The 23,453-nt window shown below is 42.2% G+C and overlaps 1 protein-coding gene across 4 annotated transcripts in view; it reads left to right on the forward strand.

Annotated features, from left to right (window-relative positions):
- CEP112 (centrosomal protein 112) overlaps positions 1-23,453 on the forward strand; it is a 162,811-nt gene that overhangs the window by 67,181 nt on the left and 72,177 nt on the right. For all 4 annotated transcript variants that reach the window (XM_039716386.1, XM_039716388.1, XM_039716385.1 and 1 more), the window contains exon 20: positions 6,424-6,606. In XM_039716386.1, the coding sequence (XP_039572320.1) occupies positions 6,424-6,606 (183 nt within the window). The remainder of the gene's footprint in view (positions 1-6,423; positions 6,607-23,453) is intronic.

Raw genomic sequence — 23,453 nt, forward strand, 5'->3', positions numbered from 1 at the left:
AATTTAAAGAAAAGAGTGAGGTTCTCTCAGGCAAAACATTCACTTAGTAATTAACATTAATAGGGGTAACAAGCTCCACCTCCAGCTCACTTTATCCCCATACCCTTGCTCTGTTAAGAGTTCCTGCCACTGCACTTCCATCTGAGCTTTCCTTCTGGCCTCATTCTTCATTTTCTGGGTTTTTAACTTCTCTTTTACCAATCTGTTACCCACCCAAGTGAAGGAAACACTTGCAAAGCCCAGTTTGAAGTCTGTTGTTCCTCTGATGGCAGATGTCCCAAGCATTTCTTAGCTGTGCGTTAACCTGGCCATTTATTTTCAGAGATCCACAATCCATTTTTAGTATGCTGGTTTAGTTGTGAGGAGAGAGTCTTTGTGAAAAGCTTTGTTCCTCTCCTCTTTGTCTGTACTCGAAGATAATTGAAATACAGTCTGTTCTTGCAAGGAGGCCAAATGAGCACGTTAGTAGAAGCTCTAAATTTTTCATGTCATCGGCAACAAGCTGCATAAATTTCATTTAATAAATTAATCTAGGATGCATAAACGTTTCCTTTGAACCATCCTAAGACACAGATGAATACCATTTGTGCAGAATATCTGAGGAATAGTTTCTTCAATCAACATCAACTTTTTACTTTTGTAGCTAAAACTCACAAATGGGAAAAGGAGACGAATTTAACCTCCAAGTGAAGAGCGGGTGGAAATCTTCTCATGGTGCCATTGCTGTTTACAGAATTGTTAACCAGACAGATGGGTATTTGCACGGTATCCTTCAGGCATCTGAGTCGTGTGTGATTCAGAGTTGAAAGCCTGAGCTCCCTGTGTAGTCAAAGAATCCACTTTGAGGGGAGGAGGGAGAGGGAGGCGATTCCAGAAACACAAACGGGTGCCTGCGGTAAACAGCGAGTCTGCCTGGGAAGGCAGCTCTGTGTTCAAAGAAGGTCCTTGGATAAACTGAATCCCTAAACAAAGACTACACACAGCAAATTCTGCACCAGAGCCTGCTGCAGACAGGCATTTGCAGTGGCTCAAGGTCTGTTAGTTGGAAAGAAATATTTCTCTTTGCAGCCTGCGATGGGTTTGGTGGTGTGGGTGGGCTGGGGAAGGGAAGGGAGGAACCTCCTGATGTTCATTGTGGCACCAAGTTGGATTTAATCATGGCAACTCCATTCCCAGTATATTGTTACAAGAAGGCTGGAGAGGGATTTTTCACAAGGGCGTGTTGTGATGGGACAAGGAGGAATAGCCTTGAGCTGAAGGATGGCAGGCTTAGATTAGATATTAGGAAGAAATTCTCCACCATAAGGGTGGTAAGGCCCTGGCAAAAGTTGCAGAGTTGTGGACTCCTCATCCCTGGAAGTGCCCAAGGCCAGGTTGGACAGGGCTTGGAGCAAGCTGGGATAGTGGAAGGTGTCCTTGCCCATGGCAGGGGCTTAGAATCAGATGGGCTTTAAAGGTCCCTTCCAACCCAAACAATTCTGTGGTTCTGTGATTTAAAACAAATTTACTCATGCCAGAAGATTGGGAAGATGGAATGATTGAGGTGGGGTTTGCACTGCCCATACTTTAAAAATATTAAAATTCTAAAAAAGCCTTTATAAGTAAAAATGTACAGATCAGGAATATAATTTTATATAGTGAGAGTGAGACCATTCAGGTACATTATTTTAGGGGAGGATAAATCAAACTGCAATTTGGCTAAAGATCGGCTTGTTTCTGTTAGAGAATTTCTTACAGTTCTTAGTTCACAGTTGAAAAAGAATTATTAGTGGTTGGTGAAAAGGTATAAGTATTACAGAAAACAGTCTTACCAATTAAATTATTGCAGCCTGCAATGAAATAGAAAGTCATGTACATTACCCCACGTGTGGTAATGTGTGCTTCTGCACAGATGTATTTTTCACTGTCCCATTTGCCCTTGGCTCAATACAGCCCTTATATCTTGGGAGACCTTTGTGTTTCAACTTACAGAAAAATCTCCCCCCCAAAAAAGTGTAAATTAAAATCCATTTGATTTACCTGCTGCAAAGGAACTCTGGTAAAAGAGGTTCTGGTTTTCTCCCTTAACTTGCAGTGAATATGCTCCTTTTCTGCCCAAAGTTCTGCTGAACCAGACCCCAACATGATTAACACTCACTCCTCCAGCCTGCTAGATCAGATTACTTTCAGCAGCAGAATTTGCAGGGATGGGTAATCCCCATATCCTCATGGAACACGCAGGTTTTTTGATAGGCTTAGGAGACAGAAAATTTTGCTGGAGTTGTTCTTTGGGGGACAGTTCATGTGCTGTGCCCTGCCTGGGCAGAGGCTGGGGCTGGTTTTCAGCAGGCTAATCATGCAAACTCCCGATTTACAAACACTTACATGATTTTAGGATGGAAATGCTGAAAGCAGACGTGCTGTAGGTGTGCTGCAGAGTGAGTTTAGCTCAGTGACACCTGTAATCCATTGGTGGCTTCTCCAGCCCTCAGTTCAGTCATGCCAAAACAGTGCTTATAAAATCATCCTGCCTTGCAAAACCATATTTTATATAGGTGTTACTTAAAATATTTCTGGAATTGCGGACATAAATTTACATGAATTTTCATACTTTGGTGTCAAATATTTATTGTAGCAGTTACATTTTTCAAAGAGGTAGTGAGCTAACTAATTTCCTTTCCCTCCTTTGGGGACTCTAAAAAGAATTTCAAAGGCGTGCTTGTTCTTGAGAACAAGTTGAAATTGTTCTAAAATTGAAAAGCCTAAACTTAGCGTGTGATGTAAAAGCAAAAACTGGGTAGTAGAAGGCCTTGTCTAAATTAGGGACTTTCAAAAGGTATTTGCTGGTGTTGATTAAATTACAAATCTTTGGCTTCTGAAAACATCTCCTGCGATCGGTGAGCTGTTTATTGTCAATCTTTGTTCTTCAGGCGTGCTAACAGCAGCAGGATTTCACCTTGGCTCTGCATTAGACTGTCTCTTGTTTTAGCAAATTGTCCTAAAGCACCTCCCCTTGTGAGTGCAATTCCATCTGCCTGTGCTCATCAGCTGAGTAGTCACTGGCCTGGGCACAAACCACGCTGCCAGATTTTTTTGGCACCTTTTTGTTTGTGTGTGTGAGTGAACAACAAGAGACTGTCACAATTCTTGCATTAATCTTTTTTAGCTTGTTGTTAAGAATTTAATTTTCTTCTTAATATCTAAATATCTAAAATTTAAATTTTGGTTAAAAGCTAGATTTAGAAGAAACAGTGTAATTAAAAGCTAAATTTAAAGTGTAATTCTGATGACAGTTTAGTAAATCACCTGTTGGCTGTTGCCTTGAACGTTACTATGTCACACTGTGTGGAAATAAAATATGAAGAATTCAGCTAAGAAGAAATCATCATTTTCAAATATTTGTGTTAGTTGATAACAGCAATGGTAAGAGAGGCTCTCTCAGGTCAGACAGACATTCCTGCTTGGTTTTGTGTCCAAGCTATGGCTGGAGACAGGAACAGATGCTCAGAGAAGGGAATGAGAGATTTTCATCTTTGGGAGGACAAGATGAGGAAACATCCAAGGCACAATGAATGCCCTGTGATTATGGTAATAGGGCACACACGATTATTTAATGAATGTTTCTTTTCAGCCTCGCCCCTAATGCCCATTGTGAACGTCGTGTTGCTTGTCTGGCTGAAATGTATAGCACCTACCAGTGCCTGTCCCTGGACACTGAAGTGCTGGAGTGCAGCAGACACTTGAATGTGATCTGATGAAGTGCTCAGCATCAAGGGGTAGATGCAACAAGATCTCAACACGACAGAATTTTTGAAGGAGGTGGTTTTGTTATATCATTCATAAAGGCGCTCTCTACCTCAAAGAGGAGACAGAATCTGTCTGGTTTGTGAAGAATTAATACAATTTTCATGCAGTTTCCTGTGATGAAGTCCTGTCATTGCTGAAAAGCAGCATGGATTTTCTCTTTCTGTTTTCTGGTATATGTTAATTTTTTTTTTCCTTTTGAGAAACAACCCAATAAAAATACAAGAATGAGAGAGGGAGGAGTGGAAGAGAAGCCATAGTGCTTGCAGGAGTTCTGAGGGGAGCAGGAGCTTCAGGGAGTGCTCACCAGGGCAGGGAATGGCTGCTCAGTCACTTTGAGAATATGGAATACCTGCTAATATTCATTAGGGAAAATGGCTGTGGAGGCCTCTGAGGGATGAAAATGATCTGGTCCTCATCCTTTCTCTTCTCTCCTGTTTCTCCACCTTCACTCCCTGCCAGAAACATCTTAAAGTGACAAACCAAAACCATCATGGGAAATACGTAGCTTTAAATGAGGAGAGTTTTAAAATTTTTCTTCAACAAATTTGCCTTTTGTAAAACACCTCCCCTCATGGTACCACCCTTTCTCTTCCCACGGATGAGCTGAGGGGACACCCCTCCTGCTGAAGGACCTTTTGCTCGTTCCACCTATTAAATTAAGATCTTTGTGTCTATAAATGCTGAAAGTGAAGAGATTACTAAACAAAACAATTTACTTTGGTTGGTGTGATAAAGGCATAAAGAGTTGGAGAAGTAGGATGTGTCCCCTGCTTCCTCTGGGTCACATCCCTGCCTGCTGCCCTGTCTTCTGGCAAAAAAGTGACATCTCCAATAACTGAAGCTCCCCACAGCAAACTGCCTTAACGCAGACCTACATGGAACAACCAGCTGAAAACCCAATAATTAAGACAGAAAAATATGTGAAGGGAAAGGCCTCTCCTGTTGACATAATTTCTTTTTAATCAGGTCTTATTTATGAAAGGACATGAAACATTTTTTTCTCCTAAATCAGGCAAAGGCTCTACAGTTATTTTAGGGAGCAACATCTTTTTCTCTTAGGCACAGGATGGACACCACAAGCATCTGAGAGAAACAAGGTTTGTACAGAAACCTTGGGCAGAAACCTAGTGTAAAGAACTTTATGTGAGGATCCCAGGCCCAGCCTGGAAAATGTGAGGGGTTAACCCCGGCAGGGACTTCAGGCATCTTTTAATGAGCTCTTTAGTGTTATTAAATAATGTAGGTACGTTAAACCGTGCAGTGTTACTTCTGTTCTTCTCGTTCCGTTTGCGGAAGGATGCTCCCAACCACAGCATGGACGGCGCATTTCCCTTTTAAACTTGCATCACGCTGATCTGCAGTTTGAGAAAATGCCCTTTTTTTTAAAATTTATTTTAATTTAGCTTCAAATTTTCCCCACGGAAGCCGGGCAACCAGCTGATATCATTCCAGAATTGAATGCTACAGCTTTAAGATAAGGTGCCGGGCGCTCTCGGCGCTCACACAGCGGCTCCTCCCGTCCGCTCTTTTTTTCCTTTCTCATGCTGAAAATACCCCACCATGTTCACGATAAGAGATTTCTCTTTTTTTTTTTTTTTTCCCTTTTTTTTTTTGTTATTTTTCTTCCTTCCCCCCCTTCCTCCTTCTCCGAAATCCACCAAAACTGAAGAAAAATCCAAGTGACTGTTCTTAGCAGCTGTGTGGCCCGGAGTTCAGTGGGGAAGCGGCTTCCTGCCGTCCCTATTCATCACCTGCTTCAAAGGCGGCCTGGCCGCTCCAGTGTGCAGGCCAGGTAGGGTGCCTTTGTGCGCAGGCGGGAGGATTAATATCAAAGCTGCAGCAACCAGGCCCTTGGTCTCAGGCTGCCATTCAGGCAAGCGGGGAGAGGCTAAGAGTGGCCAAGGTCACAGCATCCAGTGTGGTGCGGACTGGGAACGGCTCCTGAGAATAGAGGGCTTCTTATGAAATCATGGTGCAAGCTTGCGGCACAGCAGGTGCCCTTCTGGAACACATACATCTGTTTATGTTGGGATAGCGTAGCTGACAACGGGATAATAGAGCTTTGTTTTTTTTATAATTTTCTTGCTCTTTTTTTTTTTATTTAAGGGGAAAAAAAAAAAAGACAACTCTATGCGCCATCGTTGAGGAATATCGCAGGAAGAGCGTTCGCTTTGGAAATCATAAAGAATTCTTGCAAAGCTTTAATTGCTGGGGTGGGGGGTTGTGTGTGTGTATACTTAAGCGAAGGGGCGAGCAGGCTGCCTATTAACCATTTAGGATCCTCAATCCTGCTGAGGAGCAGCAGCGGGATACTGGGGCACCCGCCACACAATGCGACAATGCCTCCCCTTTTTCTTTTTTTTTTTTTTTTTTAAATATTATTTTTTCGTACGCTTCCGACATTTGTACCAACAAATTGGGTAAGGATGCGCTGGATTTGCTCGGTTGTCTCCATTGTTGGGATTGTCTGGAGGAATTCTGTCACGCTAACGGTGGCTTTTTAAGAGGTGAGGTAATAGTGACGTAAAAATAAAATTGCCAACTTGATGAAATTAAGGGGGAAATTAAGCTGTAGACGAGTTGTCATGACGACAAGGATGTTCTATTGATGAACTGTACTCCTCCCTGTCCAATCAGATAGTGGAGCTGAAGCTGGAGCATGAACAGGAGAAGACGCACCTATTCCAGCAGCACAACACAGCGCAGGACTGCCTGGTCCGAGACCATCAACGGGAGATGGAGAAACTGGAGAAGCAGCTTCACGCTGCCATGGCAGAGCACGAGAGCCAAACTCAGGACAGCAGGAAACGTGACGGCCAGGTAACGATCAATAACGCTTGAAAGGCGCCCGCTTATTAGAAATTGCTGATAATGAGTGTTTCCTGTTTGCCAGCATTGTTGGTGGTGCTCGCTGGGGGAGCATTTGCGAAACTGGCACATAAACGTGATTTCGATTTTCTTTTTTTTTCTTTTTTTCTTTTTCCGCTTTCCCCCCTCCCTTCCTACTGCTGAATAGGGCTTTAAGTGCAAAAACCACAGGTAGCCAGATTAAAAATCCCATGGTGCGCTATAACTCGGCCTATTTATAATCTTGTCTCATTTTCTTTCATGATGGATTTGTTTAAGAAAAAAAGGTATCTGTTCTTTTTCCCCCCCAAGCCCTCACACTCACCCCTCCTTTTCTTCTTCCTGGGCAAATCCATGTGAATTATATCTGCTTCGTTTGTGTGCTTTTTTTTGTTTTAAATCTCTGCAGGTAACTCACAAATGGCTTTATTTCCTTTTGTTCATGTCTTTTTTGTTTCAGTTTTTGTATTCTAGATTTGCATTGTGCGTTTGGTTCCGTGTGTCGGATGTTTGATAAGATGATGTGGGTTTGGGGTCGCTTACCATCACGTTTATTTTCCTACACACACGTACCCCTCCCATCCTCCATCTCTGTGGTCACTGTTGGAAGCCATTTGGCAGAATAACCCCCAGCTGAGGTAGCATTTGACTCTTCAAACTTCTGGATGAAATGCACACTGTCAGCATGGAAAATGATCTTTATGAGTTTTCACTTCAAAAACCATCTTACTGCCTTTTTTCAATGTATTTTGTAAGGACGGCGTGGTATATTTTCCTAAGAGCCTTTATTAAAAAGGCCTGCAATGGCAATATTCTAAAAACTAAGGTGATTTTCTAGTTTAAAGATTTTACAGAAAATAATCTTTCCTAATCAGCGTTAGAATTGCTTATCACGCATGGATTATTTTATAGCCAAACTGGACATTTTGGTAAAGCATCTTTGTTGACACGTTTTCCGCGCACCACCACCTTCCCTAGGAGATGTTAGGCTCAGACTAAGAGGCATTTTCGCTCTACTTTCCTGTAGGCTGGTAGACTGTGTCTTTTACTAACACCTCCAATGGAGCTAAATGAAACTGAATTGAAATTTTACTTTTAAAATCAACTGATTTTTTACTTTGAACGGCTCAGACTATCGAAATCTGGCTTAAGGAAGTCCATTAGGAAGCAAACGGCTTCTTGGGGGAGGTTGAGAGGTATATTGCAAAGCCAGGACTTATTTCTCCATTTCTACAATTGTGGTTTTCCAATGAAAACGGGATATACTTTGTGAGAACACTTGAGCAGGGGATACTCAGGTGGCCTCTGAAAAAAAAATTAAACCTCGCCTTTTATTTTCCGCTGCATTGTAAGAGCGAACAAAGCCTTAAATGGTTCAAGGGATTGGTTTTTATCTTTGCATTTTTTCTTTTTGGCCCAGGATAGATTCATCTCAGCTCTGGATCTGTTTGCAAGTGTCTTTTCAGACTTGCAGCCTCTTCTCACCTGCATTTCTGATGTTGGTTTTTTTTGCGGACAAAGGCAGAGGTGTAACTCCCACATTAAAAGAAGACGGTTTTGGAATTATATAGAATTATTCTGTCTACGCACTAGTGCTCATCCCAGTTCCTCTGTTGCTCTGTAACACTGAATGCAAAAGGAAGGGGACTCTCTTCAGCAAATCCTGAGAACTGGGAGGTGTCTCTAAGTCCAGCTCTGGTTTGTGCTCTTGGGGGTCATTTCTGGCAGAGGCTGGAGCCCAAAGTTTGGTTGTGCTTTCCGTTTGCAGGGGATCAACAATGCTACTACAGGTGCTCTGTGGAAAGCTGGGAAATTTCACAGCTATTGGGGGAATCTGAACAGTCTGAAAAGCAGAGTTTGGCCTTTTAACAGAGCTTTTCTTTGTAGTTTGAATATCCCTGTACAGTCATTTGAACATTGCTGCCATGAGAATGACATGTAAATCAGGGAAGAAAGGGCAGTTGCTTTGACTAGAAGAGCTGTTGTTTGTTTAAATTCTAGTGAGACTCTCCCAGCTTTCAAGGACGCAGATTTTTCCATTTGGGAAAATAAATTGCTCTTCGTTCCTTCCTCTGGTCTTTGTATTCAAATCCACCTCTGTCTTTGCACTGAGCTCAACAGAAAATACTGGTGTTTCTTGTGGAATTATAGCCCAGATTTTTAATATTTTTTTTTATTCTTCGCATATGTTTACTAAAAATGCATGTTTTGGACATCTGATGTGACTAACGGCCAGTGTCCTTTATGAAACATTTGTCAGGCTCTAAACAAAGGTAACCCAGTCATTTAATGGGTGTTTAACAGCACTGCATTTTAAAAACCTGTTAAATTGGAACCGTCTTTGACAGCAGTAATTTTTAGGAGTGCTTTGTGTCGCAGCGAAGGTGAGATGAAATAGGAGTGGAGGCCATTTTGCTTGGCGAAATGAAAAGTGGATTTGCTGGGTTATTCGAAAAATTTAAATAATAATTAGTGTTAATCACATATGAGTAGCTTGGTTTGAAGGACCTATCTGCTCAGTGTTGGGTGAATGATGTGAAGGCACCATTATTAAAGGTATTCACTGGAAGTCTTTCTTAAATCCTTTTCCATATGAAAGAGTAACGAATACGTATTTCTTAATATACGTGGTTAAAATATGTATTTCACTATATTCCTGAAGACAGCTATTACTGAGTACTGCAGATCAATTTCTTTTGCTAATACTGTAAAGATTAATTTAGTTTTTTTATTGCATATCCAAGGTCTCTACTTGCACATAGGTCTTCAGGTACTGTGAAAGACACTATACAAAATGGTTAGATTTTGTTCAAATATAAATACATTTATTAATGCTTTAATCTCAACTAGAGTATAAAAAATAAGATTTGAGTGCCTTTCCAGATATTAATTAAATATAAAACAATGTTATTTCTTCGTGAAGCGTAAGTCTAATATATTTTCAAGAAAGGAATTTGATTGAAGCGTATCACCTTTTGTGTTGATGATAAATTTCTGGATCACGATTGCATTCCGCCTGAATTTCTCCATTTCCAGGAGTCTTCCTCTGATTTTTTCACCTGGGGTTGTAATGCTTGGGGAGGAGTAAATTGACTTGTAGGTCAATAAAAGTCAAAGCAGTACAAAGGCTTTTATGCCATGCTGTGTTCTTGTAGGCTTTTAAATCCTGTACGTTTTCTAAGAACTGCAATAATGTTGTTATTCTTTAAACAGTAGCTAATCACACAGGATTGTGTTTTTTTAAATGGGAAGTTTTGAATCGCTACTTCTATTTAATTTAGATACCTGGATTTTCTTTAGGAGCATTGTTAAGTTTGCTTATACATTCCGCACCTGCCTAAGTAATTTTAGTTTATCCATCAGTTCACAAAACAGGGAGCTCCTTGCATGATGGAGACCTTCCTTTGTTTTAATAAAAGCAGTCTTGCTATGGAATCAGTGATTTTCTGAAGCAAGACTTCAGGTCACAGAGAATATATCCGGTTTGCTTGGTGAAATGAAATAGCAACGTTAGGAAATTTTAATAACTGAAGCGGAGGGGCTGAGTGTCTGCGGTGCCAGTTGTTCCCTCATATTTCCCCTTTGTCCTTTGAATGTCCTTCTCTCCCCAGCATCTGTCACGTGCCCTCAACCAGCTCAAAGATTTCCATGTTCCAGCTGCTGTACAGAGTTGGATCATTTTCCTGCTTGTTCTTCCACCGTTGACCTTTGGGCAAGAAGAAGAAATAAAATGTACCCCTGTAACATCAAATACGGTGCTTGGCACTAAAGGAGAGGAAAGAAAGTTTCCATGAGGAAGCTGAATCCTCTTTCCAGGTTCTGTTCTGAGATAATTGGCCAGGCCACTGTGTTCATCCAGTCATAATTGGGTCAAGAGCAGCTGGAGTGCTCGGGCACATTCTGCCCGCGCGTGTCACTGATGTCACAGTGTTTAATTTTAACAGGCAACGTCTGTGCTCTCAAAAATGAGGCTGCTGTAAGAGATCACTGCTCTTTTGGGGTGTCTTGGGGCTCTCAAGAAACCCTTTTTGGTCAGGAAAGAAAAACCTTGAGTAGTTCTGAAGCTGTGTGGACGCAAACATTGAGGGCAGAGCTTGTTACAAAAAGCCCCGACAAACAGGCTGGAGGTGGTAAGAAGAGTTAATAAGGTGTTATCCCATGGCTGGAGGATCTTTTTTTTCCTTTTTCCTCTCTTGCTTTGTGAACTTTTCATAATCCCCTTGGCCTTTACCATCCAGGTTTGCTTTCCCTTCTCAGAAATCAGCGGCTCCTCCCTTGCTGTCCCATGTACAGCACATCCCATCACTTCTTTTCTGGCTTCTCTTTGGAAATTTCTTTCTTTGCACTTGGGATCAACAATCTTTCTTCAGCTATTGCTTTGCACCTGGTTCTGTCTGAATTAATTTGAGCCTGTGGAGTTAAAATAAAAAACCAGTAGCAATCACTATTTTCATTCCAGCAGTGATAGTTCTTCTCATTCCAGCAGGTTCTTGGTATATGTTTGTGGTTCTGTAGATAATTAGTGTATCGACCAAGTGGGGGAAACAGAGGCCATTTATCTTGGCTCCATAAATGTATGAAGAGTGGCTGTGCTGATGTATGTCTGCTGCAGAGCTCTCTCAACTACTGACAAGAGAAAATACAGGAAAAAGCCCAGCAGAGACATTACCTGCTGGTTTAGTGGTAGCTAAACACCCAACTCATGCCCAGTTTCTGCCTGTGTGCAAATACTGCTGCAGCAGTAACTTTGCAGTACTGTACTGTATTAATAAGAAGGATTTTGGGAGCATTTTTTTCAGAATAGGAGACTCTCTTCAACTTTGATTTGAAAGAACCTATTGTTACCCACAGATAAATCACTGATCAACTCTTCTGCTTCGTGTAATTGTTTGAATATCTCCAGATAGCAGTTCCCACATGGTTATTCTCCCAGTATCAGTGGAAGCAATTTGCTTGAGGGGATCTGGAGGGTACAGATAGAGGTAGTCTGGGAAACATTCAGATGCTGACAGTGCTACTGAAGTCACTTCTGTTTACAGTTTGGAGTAAATAAATTATATTACTCTTTTTTTTTTCTTTTACTTCCTTTCTTTGCTTAGCAGAAGATGTCTTTGGCATGAGAAGAAATGCACTGCTTGCAATGCAGACTTTCTCTGCAGCCAATCTGAATCCTAGAGTTGCAATCTAAATATTTGTTTGTTATATTTTACTTGAAGAGTGGCTCTTGGGCTGCCAGTCAGACTCCTGTAGACAGACAGCCGTTCCCTTTTAGGCTTTCCCAAACAAAAGCTTTTGGCTATATTGCAGCATGTTTAATTTACCACCAGTCAGCCCAGGATAATGAACATGACTGTTGATGTAAAGTATTTTAAAGTACCAAATATTTGTTGCAGCACTTGTGTGGTTTTCCTTGGTTGTTATTCACAGTCTGCTGACTCAGGGCTGCCATGGATCCCATTGATGGAGAATATCTGCAGAAATCAGGGATCTGGTGCTGGGTTCCATGAAGATGTTTGCACTGGGTTTTCACTCAGACCTTGCTGTCAAATGGTCAAATGCAGCAGTTCCTTGTGGAAAGACTCAAATGCTGTGAACCCACAGAGCTGGTTTTCACTTGAGTAAATGCAGGGGAGCTGTGGGAAGGGCTTGGGCTGCAGCATTGGCATAATCTTTGAGATAAGAGTTAAAAATGAGCCTTTGCTCTGAACTGGAGCAGGCAGTGCAGGCTCAGTGTTCTCTCCATCAGGGTCTGGCTCTCCTGAGCACATCCCTGTCCCTGCTCAGGTGATCCCACCTTGGCACCTTTGTGTTCCTGTGTCCTGCTCTGGCTGAGCTGCTGCCCAGGGCTGGGACACCTCTCAAGCACCTGTTGGTCCAGCTGTGAACATCTGCCACTTACTCACTTCATGCACCCTTCAGAGTGTCCTTGTGCCATAGTGGGTGATCATCTCTGATGTCTCCAGCATTTTTCCTCGACTCTCACTCTTCTCATTAGAGCTGAAGTTGGATTATGAGGAATTTGGGGCGGGAGGTGTGACTTCACTCTTTCCTTTTATACTGCAGTCAGCCCAGCACTTGCAATACTTAAAGACATTTTTGGAAGGCATACATAATAGTGCACAAATTGTCATCTGCTGATTAAAAATGTTAAGGTAACTTAGGAGACAACAGACATTTTGTGCTGTCTACAGTGTATGTAAAAGAGAAAGCAGTTGCCATAGAAACTAGCTCATCACATAATATGAACTCTGAATCTGAGATGGAGTTCTTTTCAGCAAAATGGACTTTCTGTTTCTATAATATGAAATGGAATATATCTGGTAATTATTATAACATTGCAATCCGTGGTTTTATATTCTCTTTTTTTTCATTTTAAATATTGGCAGCTGAAGATGGAGTGTATAATTTTACTTGTCTAGGGGCAGGGTGTGGATCGTAAGGCAGTAATTTTATTTTATACCAGCACTCCTTGATTAGGAAGAAGTGATTATTTCCTGCATAGATGTTAATAAACATAGATTAATTTCTCTGAATAGACGTGAGATCAGTTTTGCTCATCTGTGAGATGTAAAGGATCTTTCTGCCAGGTTTTAACACATCCACTAGGTGTGGCTTTGCAGGGTTTCTGTGTGATGGCTGCAAGGAATGATTAACACTAACAGACAATAAGCTGTGTGTGGTGTGAAATCATTTCTCACATTAAAGTTACAATAAGGAATCTTGAAGTCAAAAATTATCAATTACAAGCAGATGCATGTACAAACAGGTAGTAACTGCAGCTTTTGAGGTGGTGTAATGTAATTTCTAAGCAGAGAGGCAAAAATACTGTGTTAGTCTGCAGAAACTATCGATTTACAATAAAATCTCTTGATGTTGATTTGATTGATCTCTTGATCTCTTGATTTGATTGAAGGAGCTTGTTTCTATGTGAAGATCAGTGTATAGCAAAGCCAGGCTGTGAATTTGCTTATTGATATTACTTCCAGTTGTGTCCAAGTCTTCAAAGTGTGTTTTTTGTGATACTGGATTGTTCCAAATATTACAACTAAGCTAATTCAGTAAATGTCTGCTGCACAGAGGAGGGAATGCTTGCTCACAGCTTTATTAATGGTTTTTAGTTCTTTTGAAAATTTCTTTTTTTGTGTTATCTTGTAATGTGTTTGAGACAGTTGTTGAATAGAAGGAAGTTGGCTTCTCCTAGTCCATAGAACAAGTGCAGCAATTTGGAAAACAGCAGTGCCATCCACTTCAAACGCTCCCCTGAGTGCTGAAGGGACATCCTCTAATGGGAGACCAGCATTCATTCTGGAGTTTTTCACAGCATCATAGAATAATTTGGGTTGGAAGGACCTCTGGAGGTCACCGTGCCCAACCTCCTGCTCAAAGCAGGTCTGACTTCAAAACCACGTCATGTTGCTCAGGGCCAAGTCCAGCTGAGTTTTGAAAAACCTGCACTGGTGGAGATTTCCCAGCCTTCTTGAGCCAAAAGCTCCAGTGCTTTACCAATCCAGTGTGAAATCCCTTTTCCTGGATATGCAGCTGGAATATCTGTTGTTAAAATTTGCATCTGTAGGTTCTTGCCCTTCCTTCAAGAGGAGCCTGCCTCTGTCCTCTCCACAATTCCTTATGCTCAGTTGAAGACAGCAAATCGATTTCTCTTTGGTGTTCGGTTCTCCAGGCTGAGTAAACCTGGCTTGGTGAGCTCCCTGCAGCTCCTGGTGGTCCATTCCTCACCTTGCAGTGCTTGAGGTCCCTGTGGATGGCACCCTGCTCTCCACACTGGCTGCTTACCCAGGAAATGCCACCCATTGTGTGGCACAGAGTCACTGTGTCCATCATGCAGGGCTTTGGAGCAGGTGTGCAGCTGTGTCAGCCCATTCTGAACTTTGAGAAGTGCCACTTGTTGGCTGACTCTTCACTCCTGTTCAAACCCTGTGAGTTCTCTGCTCACACTGGAGAGAAGTCTCTGCTCACACTCTGCTCATCCCTCCACTCCGTGTCCCTTCAGTTTGACTGTACAGACCCTGTAAAGTCTGTATCAAAACCTTGCTAAAATCAAGATAAATGACACTGACACTTCTCCCCTTTCACTGCAGGAGACAAAAACTTTATTTAAGCCTGCCCTGCCCTGGTTTATCCAGCTTGCAGTTCCCAGTGACCCTTTTATGCTTCCAGTGCCTGGAAATTAATTTCATGGAGTTTTACACCATCATTTTTCCAGGGATGGAGGTTAGGGTGTCCTGTCTGTGATTACCTACAAAGGTGCTATGTATTGCAAATTAAGTAGTTAAATTTCTTAGAGTGTGCTTTTTCTCTCGTCCCTTCTCTAAAGAAAGATTATCCAAAATCAATTTAGTCTCTCTTCCTTAGGTCATCAAATGTTAATTCCATTCACTCACTGCCACGATAAATCAACTTTTGAACAGTAGTCTGGCTGTTAAATGATATATATCTTGATAGGAGAGACTCTATGATCTGCTCAGTTCCTCAATTCAAAGGTATTTTAAATACCAAGTGAAAGAATGAGACACTGGGTGAGAAATGGTGACAATCTGTAGTTTGGAATGTTAACACCACTTGTTTTGGCAGCAGTACTGCTCGTAAAACAATAAGATCCATATGGATGCTAATTTTCCCAATTTTGAGTAATAAATACAACCTCTTTATGGTTTAAGTAATGATATTACTCAATACCACTGCAGGGTCCAGTAGATGGTTTCATGATGAGGTAATAAATAGCGATTTTGGAGAGCTGATTTATTTGTGTTTTTCTTTTATGTGGTTTCTGATGGGGGAAGAAGAAATCCCAGAGCCAGTGCAAAGCCTTGCCTTCTCCTGTAGCTGACATACTTTGGCTGAAGATATGTCAGCTGAGAAATATGAGCCCATCCATACAGCTCTGCACGCTCCCACATTAAAGTATTATAAAGGAACCTTCAAGTGGAAAACCAGTAACAAATTGCAGCTGAGATGCTTATGGCAAATTGCACTGCCCTGCGTGCCCCACCACTGCTCTGCCTGTTCCTCCACATGCTGCTTTAGGAAGAAAAATGGGAGCCTCCTCTGGTTTTCCTCTGTTTCCCAGACAGGAGCTGCGAGGGGGACAAGCCCCACGACCCCGTGGTGGGTTCTCTGCAGGCTGGGATGATGCTGCTGGCACAGACACAGCCTTGAGTGTTTCACCACTAAAATCTCTGCAGCTGTTTCCCCACTGGCCCAAGCCCGGTGTCTCTAGCAACTCCTCCAAGTCCTTGCTGCCTCAGAAGTATGGAATTTGCTGTCCCATCCCATGGAGGGGCAGCCAAATGCTGTCCACTCTTCCAGCCCTGCTCCCACCCAGTGCCATGCCCGGTGTGTGCTCCCAGCTCCAGTCCTTCTGAGCTGCTCCAGCCCCTTTCCCACCAGAGCATGGACTCTGGGCACAGCACACCCCACACGGGGTGGGCTGGGCTGTCCCCTGCCACTTCTGAGCCGTGAGTGACAAAGAGGTGCCAGCAAAGGGCTCCTGACTGGTTCTTGGGATGTGCAAGCCAGGGAGATGGGGCAGCACAGCGCAGTGCCAGGAGTCTGCTGCACCTGGGTGGTGCAGCCCAGGGGCACTGGCTGTGTGCTCTGGGACCTCCTCCTGCAGGAGCCAGCCCAGGAGAGCCCATTCCCCATGCCCACCTCTGATCTGTGCCTTCAGGCAGGAGCACAGCCCTGGCACAGCCCTGCAGAGCCCACTGAACAGCCAGCGTGTTGGCCTTGCATGGCTCCACGCTTCCCATCCTGATTCATTATCTCTTGTCTTTTCTGCTGCCATTTGGTGTTTCTGTTTTCCCTCACACCCAGATAAGAGCAGGGATTTTAGGTTTTGCTTTTGGGGATATTCCAGATAGAGAAAACATCGTGAGTCCTCAGCTGGGGGCTGTGTGCTTGTGCTGGCCTCAGACATTTCAGCTCACAGAACTGTATATACCTTCTCTACAATTTTTCTTTTTCCTTTTGAAAACATTTTTCTTTTTTTTTTTAAGAAACAAATTAGTGGGAAAATCCATTCTTTTAAAGTACAGTGATTGTTTTCAGCATGGAGTCAGACAGCAGAGCTCAGCCCAGTCACCTTTGAAGAAATGATTGTCACCTTACCTGAGCAAAAACTGTTTCTTCATTTGAATGAGTGGCACAGACTGTGACAGTGATTTAAGGTCTTTAGTGTTGATTTCATGCAAGAAAATATTTTTCACAGTATGACTTTAAAGTAGACTTTTTTCCCCCAATTACTCTACATGTTGGCAGCAAATTAGCTTTGAGGGAATATTGTGCACATCATAGTTCTCTGTTGATGTATTGGGGAGTCATTTTTGGATCTTTTAGCTCAGTCAGACCAATGACTGACGTTGTTCATGTCTTCCCTTTCTGTGGATTTGAAAGACTTCCTTTTGACAGGGAGGGTGAGATGGAAAAAAAGCAGCCAAAGTACAAGAAATGATTGGCAAAGTGATGATATCATCCAGTGTTCAAAGACTCTGCAAATTGAAGCTTATTAAGGTGACATTTTGTCTTCTATTCAGCACTAATTGGAATCATGCCTGGGTGCATGATGTGGAAGGTACTTAATACCTGAGTGTTTATCATGACAAAATGACAGGAATCGATGTCAGGGATGCTGTAGATTTCTGTTTCATGCAGAAAACAATATATTTCAAACTGCAATTACATATCTCAGAGTCATCTGTATTCATGTGTCTGAAAGTCCTCCTAAAATAACACAAGTAAGAAAACTTTACTTTTGACCCCTCCAATATTGGCCTGATCATGAATATTCCATTTTCAGGTTTTAGAGTTGTTCTTCGGAGTTCATAAAATCATCACTAAGGTAGTTTAAGGGGGGAAAAAAGGCAAAAAAAAGGGACAAAACCCTCTGACACAGTGTTTTCACTTGAAACAGATCTGAAAATCCCACGAAGAGTGAACTCCATCTTCCACACAGGGGATACAATTCTTCTAAAGTTGCCTCTGACAGCTTGAGTTCTTTTGTAGACTGTGCTTTCTGCTGTATTGGCATCTGTAAAGTGAATTTAGAAAGGAGAAACAGCGGAGAAAGTGATTTTTGGAAAGGCAGCTGCTGCAAACAGAGTACACTGGAAGATTTGAAGGAAGCTGCGTGTTCTCCTGCTGTGTTTGCTATCCTTAGGGATTTCTGGGTTGGAGGGCACCTGTGTCCTGGCTGGGGTAGCAGCAGGAGCAGTGTGTTACTCTACATCTTCATCTTGGACCTTACGAAATTCAGATCTTCAATTAAACCTCTAGTTTAATATAAAATTAATATTTATTCAGCAGCTGATGAAAACAAGGAGCTGGTAGATGACATTGTTACCTGAAGTGCTGTTTTTAAGGGAGTAGGGGTTGGCAATTGCAGAGTAATATGTTTTTAAAAAACCCAAACAAAACAGAAACAAGCAAAAAGCCCACAAACAAACAGAAGGAAAAATGCCACCCCAAACACAAATCAATGGAGTGCGGATGCTCACAGGAATTACTGGTCATTAAGTGACTGATCCAGCTGCCTGTGTGTCCCTGTGAACTCCAGCAGTCCTGTAACTAATGAGATGTTGACAAGCAGTAGTTTAGGGGCTGCTGGTAATTATTTGTATTGCTGGAATCCTCTCGGGGGTCTGAGTCTATGTTGTGTTAGTGCAAACATGGAAACACAGACAGTTCCTGTCCCTGAGAGCTGATACCATAATTGTGCTTGTGGGATGCTGCAAGTGGGGGCAGCAGAAGGTTGGGGACCTGAGATAAACAATTTTTATCAGTTGGTTTCTCTGTGGGTTGGTGTGGTTGGAGCAGTGAAGCAGAAGACACAGCACACGAGCTGCCTCCTTTGAGTGCCTCTAATAACTCAAAAAATCACATCAAAACACATCAAAAAATGCCCTTGCATGATTTGTCTGTAGCTCTAAGAGACAGCTGAAGAGTGCTGGCCCCTTGCCATGCCTGCAGTGGCTGCTGCTGTCAAAGGAAAAGGAAAAGTGTTTGACTGAGGTGGGAGATGAGCACTTGAAGAACATTTTTGTCTGTTCAGAGTTTGGGAACCCCTGTAATGATTGCCATGCTTCCAGGCATGCTGGTTGTTCAGCCTACTCAAGTTTGCTAATAACTGACTGGAAGCCTTCTGAAGCTGTGAATTGCACAGATTTCCTCATGGGAAAGCAAATTTAAAGAATAATTTGTTATTGTTCCTTTTATCTGTTGGATGCTGTTGTTGGGGAGTGCAGGGGGAGTGGAGGGAACAGGACCCAAGCTGTCAATATACCATTGGTAATGTTAGACAGAAAATACTAATTTTTTCCTGCTAAAATCAGTTTGGGATACATGAGGGAGTGTGTTTGTGTGTATATATGTGTCTGAGTGTGTGTATATGTATTATTGCCCTCTAATGGATAAAGTCTGAATGGCTCAGCTTTGTCTGCTTATATGGGGCTTGTAGCAAAACATTATTTGCAGGATGTCTGATACTTCTCATTTTAGAAGAACTTTATGATGTTTATTCAGAATTCTAATGTATCTTTTGTGAGTAACATTCCTTTAGTTTGTGTAATTAATTTGGAATTCTGTAGAAAGTCCCACAGCTTAGAGAAGTGCCTTTTCTTTGTTCTCTGAAGGTTCATTTCAGCTCAGCCAAAACTGCTTGAAATTCAACATTTTATTCTGCTATTTTTACCACAGTGCCATACATAATAACTGAATTTTGAACAGATTCCTCTACAGCAGTGACATCAAGGATGTGTAGACCTTGCTCCTTTGCTTTCTTCCATCCAGAGCATGTCCCTGTCCCAGCACCCCTGCTGAGCACCCTGGGTACCCGGGAGCTGCCCAGCTCCTGAGATGGGGCTGGAAGAGGGAATGAGCTCTGCTCTGGTTGATGGGTGTTCCCAGGGGCTGCTCCACCCCATCCTGCTCAGCAGCTCCCTGCCTGCTCCCACGTGTTGTTTGTTTTCTAGGAAAAGTGGCAGAAGTGTGTAAGGTAACATTAATTCAGACTGAGTTTTCAAATTTATATGAGATTCATGATAAAGCCAAGTGGTCTAGTGATGTGTGATAGGTTAGGGTTTGTTTTGCTTTTAAATAAAACTGTCTTTGGAGGTAACTGTGGAGTGACTCAAGGAGGAAGGCTGCAGGTTAGTTGGGAATGGGAATACAATTGTCTGTGCTGAGAGTTGTCCAGTTCTCCATGTTCTTTATAGTGAATCCTGACTGCCATGTTTCTTCCTAGCACGGCTCAGTTTCCATTCATGTGGGGGAATTCCATTTCAGAATTATGTTTTTTCTCTCTGCAGCCATGTTCTTTTCCTTTTCAGACTTTGCAGTGCTTGCTTTTGCAGCAGGGTAAGTGTGCAGTGCTTGGGTCAGGCAGCAGAACAACCCTGGCTCACGGCTTCCTTCAGCTCCTGCTGCAGATGCACAGAGCAGTGAGTGTCCAGAGCCTCCTCCCTCCCCTCCAGGAGGCTCCTGAGGGGGTGTTACACAGCCATTCCTGATGGATATGGATTGCAACAAGCCAAATATTCCTACTCATGAAATCCTGTCAATATTCAGGGCAGAACAGCAACTCATTTCACAAAGCTTTGCTACAGCACCTCCAGTCTCTGCACGCTTTCAGCTAGTCCATCACATTTCTATTTATGATCCAATTACAAGCTGAATGTAGGCTGGAAGAGCAGAAGGAGCAGCACATTAATCAAATTCCCTTGTAATGACTGTGTTCTCATGTGGGTGATGCTCTGAGGTGTGATACAAGGTAGGGCACACAGTGCTGGCTTTTCCTGTCCCTGCCCAGGGCTGGGCTGTACCTGCTCAGCTTGGCAGGCTTCCACAAAAGGCTGTTGTAGTGCTGGGAGAGCTTTTTCCTGGCAGCAAAAGAAATTGTCCCTGTGTTTCAGTCTACTACATTTTCCATTTGTGAGGAAAATAGAAAAAATTTGCATATGTTAAGAGAGAGATGAAGGATGTTGCAGGAGCATCTTCTCAGCCCAAGATGGGGATTTTATCTGCATTTCTAAATATTGGTGTTTTTCTTCTGAACATGATGTTTCCTAGCAATATGCTTTTTCCCTTGGAAAAGTTATTTTCCACTTACAATACATTGGCAGCCATTGTTTGTATTGTTCAGGATCAACCCTAGGATTTTTCTAAATGTTATTTTGATTTGATGACTTTGTTCATCGGTGAATTATGAAAGCTCTGATTGTTTAGGGCACAAGAAGGGCACAATGCATTACTGGGTCACATGCTCTCTTAATGCATGCACATTGTGGTGGCAGTAGTAATAGCTCCATTAAAGAACAAAAGGTAGCAACACATAGAAGCTCTGGATCTGGCCAATCCCCTCAAATTACCATAAATATTTGAGCAATCTGAATAGTTTTAGACTCTGTAGTAAAGCTTTCCTGTTTTTATCTGGCACTGAAGGAATGTGGAATAAAGTATTCATTTAACAAAGTATAAAAATATGTGTGCTATGCAGTTATAATCATGTGTCATTAATCAGAAAATACTGCAGAAACTCTGACAAATTAAAAACACAAGGATGTGTCTACAAGGGCTTTTTCAGTCATTAAAAAGCTGCTTCACCTCTCAGGCAAACTATTTAATGGCAACTCCTTGCTCAGTGTACTGACATCTTCAAAGGCTCTGACATCTGTCGGCCTTTGAACTACCATTAAAAAATATTATCCCATTTCCATTCTTTTATGCCCATTTTTTTAATTATAGTCCTTCTTTCAAGTTAGGAACATGGTTGGTTTAAATGATGCTGTCCTTTCGTTTTCAGCCACCCAGCTGCGGTTTGAATAAATTGATGTAGAATCAAAGGCGGGACTTTAAAGGGAAAAGGTTTGATGGACTTGGACTCCGAACCAGATGAGGTTTTATGATGAAAAGGGTTTAATCCCAGCACAGGCATCGCTTCTATCAGTCGAGCAGTACAAAGCGATTCATATATATAGGTTCACCAGAAATGATCTATTTTTTTTTATTTTTTTTTTTTAAACAGCACAGATCTCTTCAGGACTTGCAAATGTGGCATTAGCTAATATTCAGAGAGCTGATTTCCTTTCATCCACCAGAAGCTTATGATTATAGTACAGTTCTCGAATTGGAAATGAGAGCTGCAACACAGATTTAAAGCTCTGCTGTCTGATTTGTATTCAATATACATGTCACTGCGGGACAAGCCAGTCTAGGCCGAGCTGGTTCAATGAAGGGAAAAACAGTTCCAGCATCAGAAATTCTGGGGGGTGGGTGGGAAAGGTACCAATTAATTCTTACCTGCTCTACCTGAGTATTGTGTGGGATACTTAGTGGATTACTCTCAGTGCTGAGGCTGTGCAAACAAACCCTTGTGATAAGGTTTCTTTGGCAGCTCTGGCATCAGGGAATACGCAGGATTAATCAGTAATGGCTCCTAAAGCAGCCAGTTATAGGGAAGGCAATGTTTGTTTTTCTGTGCCTGAGTTTCAAGGAGGTTTAGCAGAGACAGCCCTGCTATTCCTTTATAGCCTTCATTAATGTGGTAATTAGGCCTGTGTGTGAGGAAAGCCAAAATCTCTGTCTCACAAGTGCATCAGAAGCCATTTGTCAAAACCACCACCTCAAGGTATCCGAGAAACAATCTCTCTGCTAGTTCCCTCATCTTAGTGTTAGTAAAAAATGTGCTACAAAATCATGATTTCTTATTTATTTTCACAGGGTAAGATTGTGTCCTTCAAAACAGTGATGCTTTCCAGGGAGGGAAATCAGCAGGTTTCAAACGTCTGCAAATTCTGTCCCCTTAGAAGGCTGATGCACAGAAAGGAGCCAGCTCCCTTTGGTGCTCTGCCTCCAGTCAACAGTTTCTCCTTCAAACCCTTCCCACAGCTGTTGTTCCCTGCCAGAATATTCAATTTAGGAGTAATACATTTTTCCTGTTTCTTAGTGCAATTTTGAGGCTGTGTTTTGAGGTTGGTTTTTTGGGTTTTTTTGAGACAGTAGTAAATATAAACATGGGCCATTATAAATTGATTATTTTATTTGACTGCTATTTCATAGTCTGCATGTTTAGTATGTATTTAGATATTTATATATAAACTGTGTATTAATATTTATTCAGAGTACAGTAGATCCAAAACAGTTGCATAAATAAATCTGAAGAAATTCTTGCCCCAGGATGCAGTGGCCTATTTGTCATTCAGAAAACGAAGAGGCATCAGCTGAATTCAAGGACAAACTGAGAAGGATAAAAAGGACAGAGATCAACAGAAAGGTGCCAGAGGAAGACATTGAGCCAAAAATTCAAGAGAAGAAATGTTAGGCACAGTTTTCATTTATTTTGAACAGATCATCCCGTGATTGATGTCATCTTTCTGAGCTGTAGCCGTGGAGCAGGAGGCTTCCAAAAGGTCTCTGAACTCAGGAGAGCCACTGTGGAGATGGTGGGAATTGTGCAGCCAGCACTTGAGGGTGAAGATGCAGAGAGGGAGACACGAGCCAGCATCAGCTGGGTGTGTGTGGCAACAGGACCATCACCTGATGCCCTCAATGCCAGCCTAACACCTGAGATGGTTAAAGACCACCTTCTCTAGGATTTTCCTCTCAGGTGGAGATGACAAATTTGTGTGTTTTATATCAGGATTGTCTCCACCAGAATGTGCTTCTTCCAGTGAGAATTTGATTTGAAAAGGAGAAAGCCAAATTACAACTGTGGGTGTAATTGTTCATCTGATTTGTGTGAGCAGCTGAGGTGAGGATGAGAATTTACCACAAGTGACCATCAGGAATGCTGCAGCTGTTGTTGCTGCCAT

The sequence above is a fragment of the Passer montanus genome, unplaced genomic scaffold (assembly GCF_014805655.1).
Source record: "Passer montanus isolate IOZ18808 unplaced genomic scaffold, ASM1480565v1 scaffold35, whole genome shotgun sequence".
Classification (NCBI taxonomy): domain Eukaryota; kingdom Metazoa; phylum Chordata; class Aves; order Passeriformes; family Passeridae; genus Passer; species Passer montanus.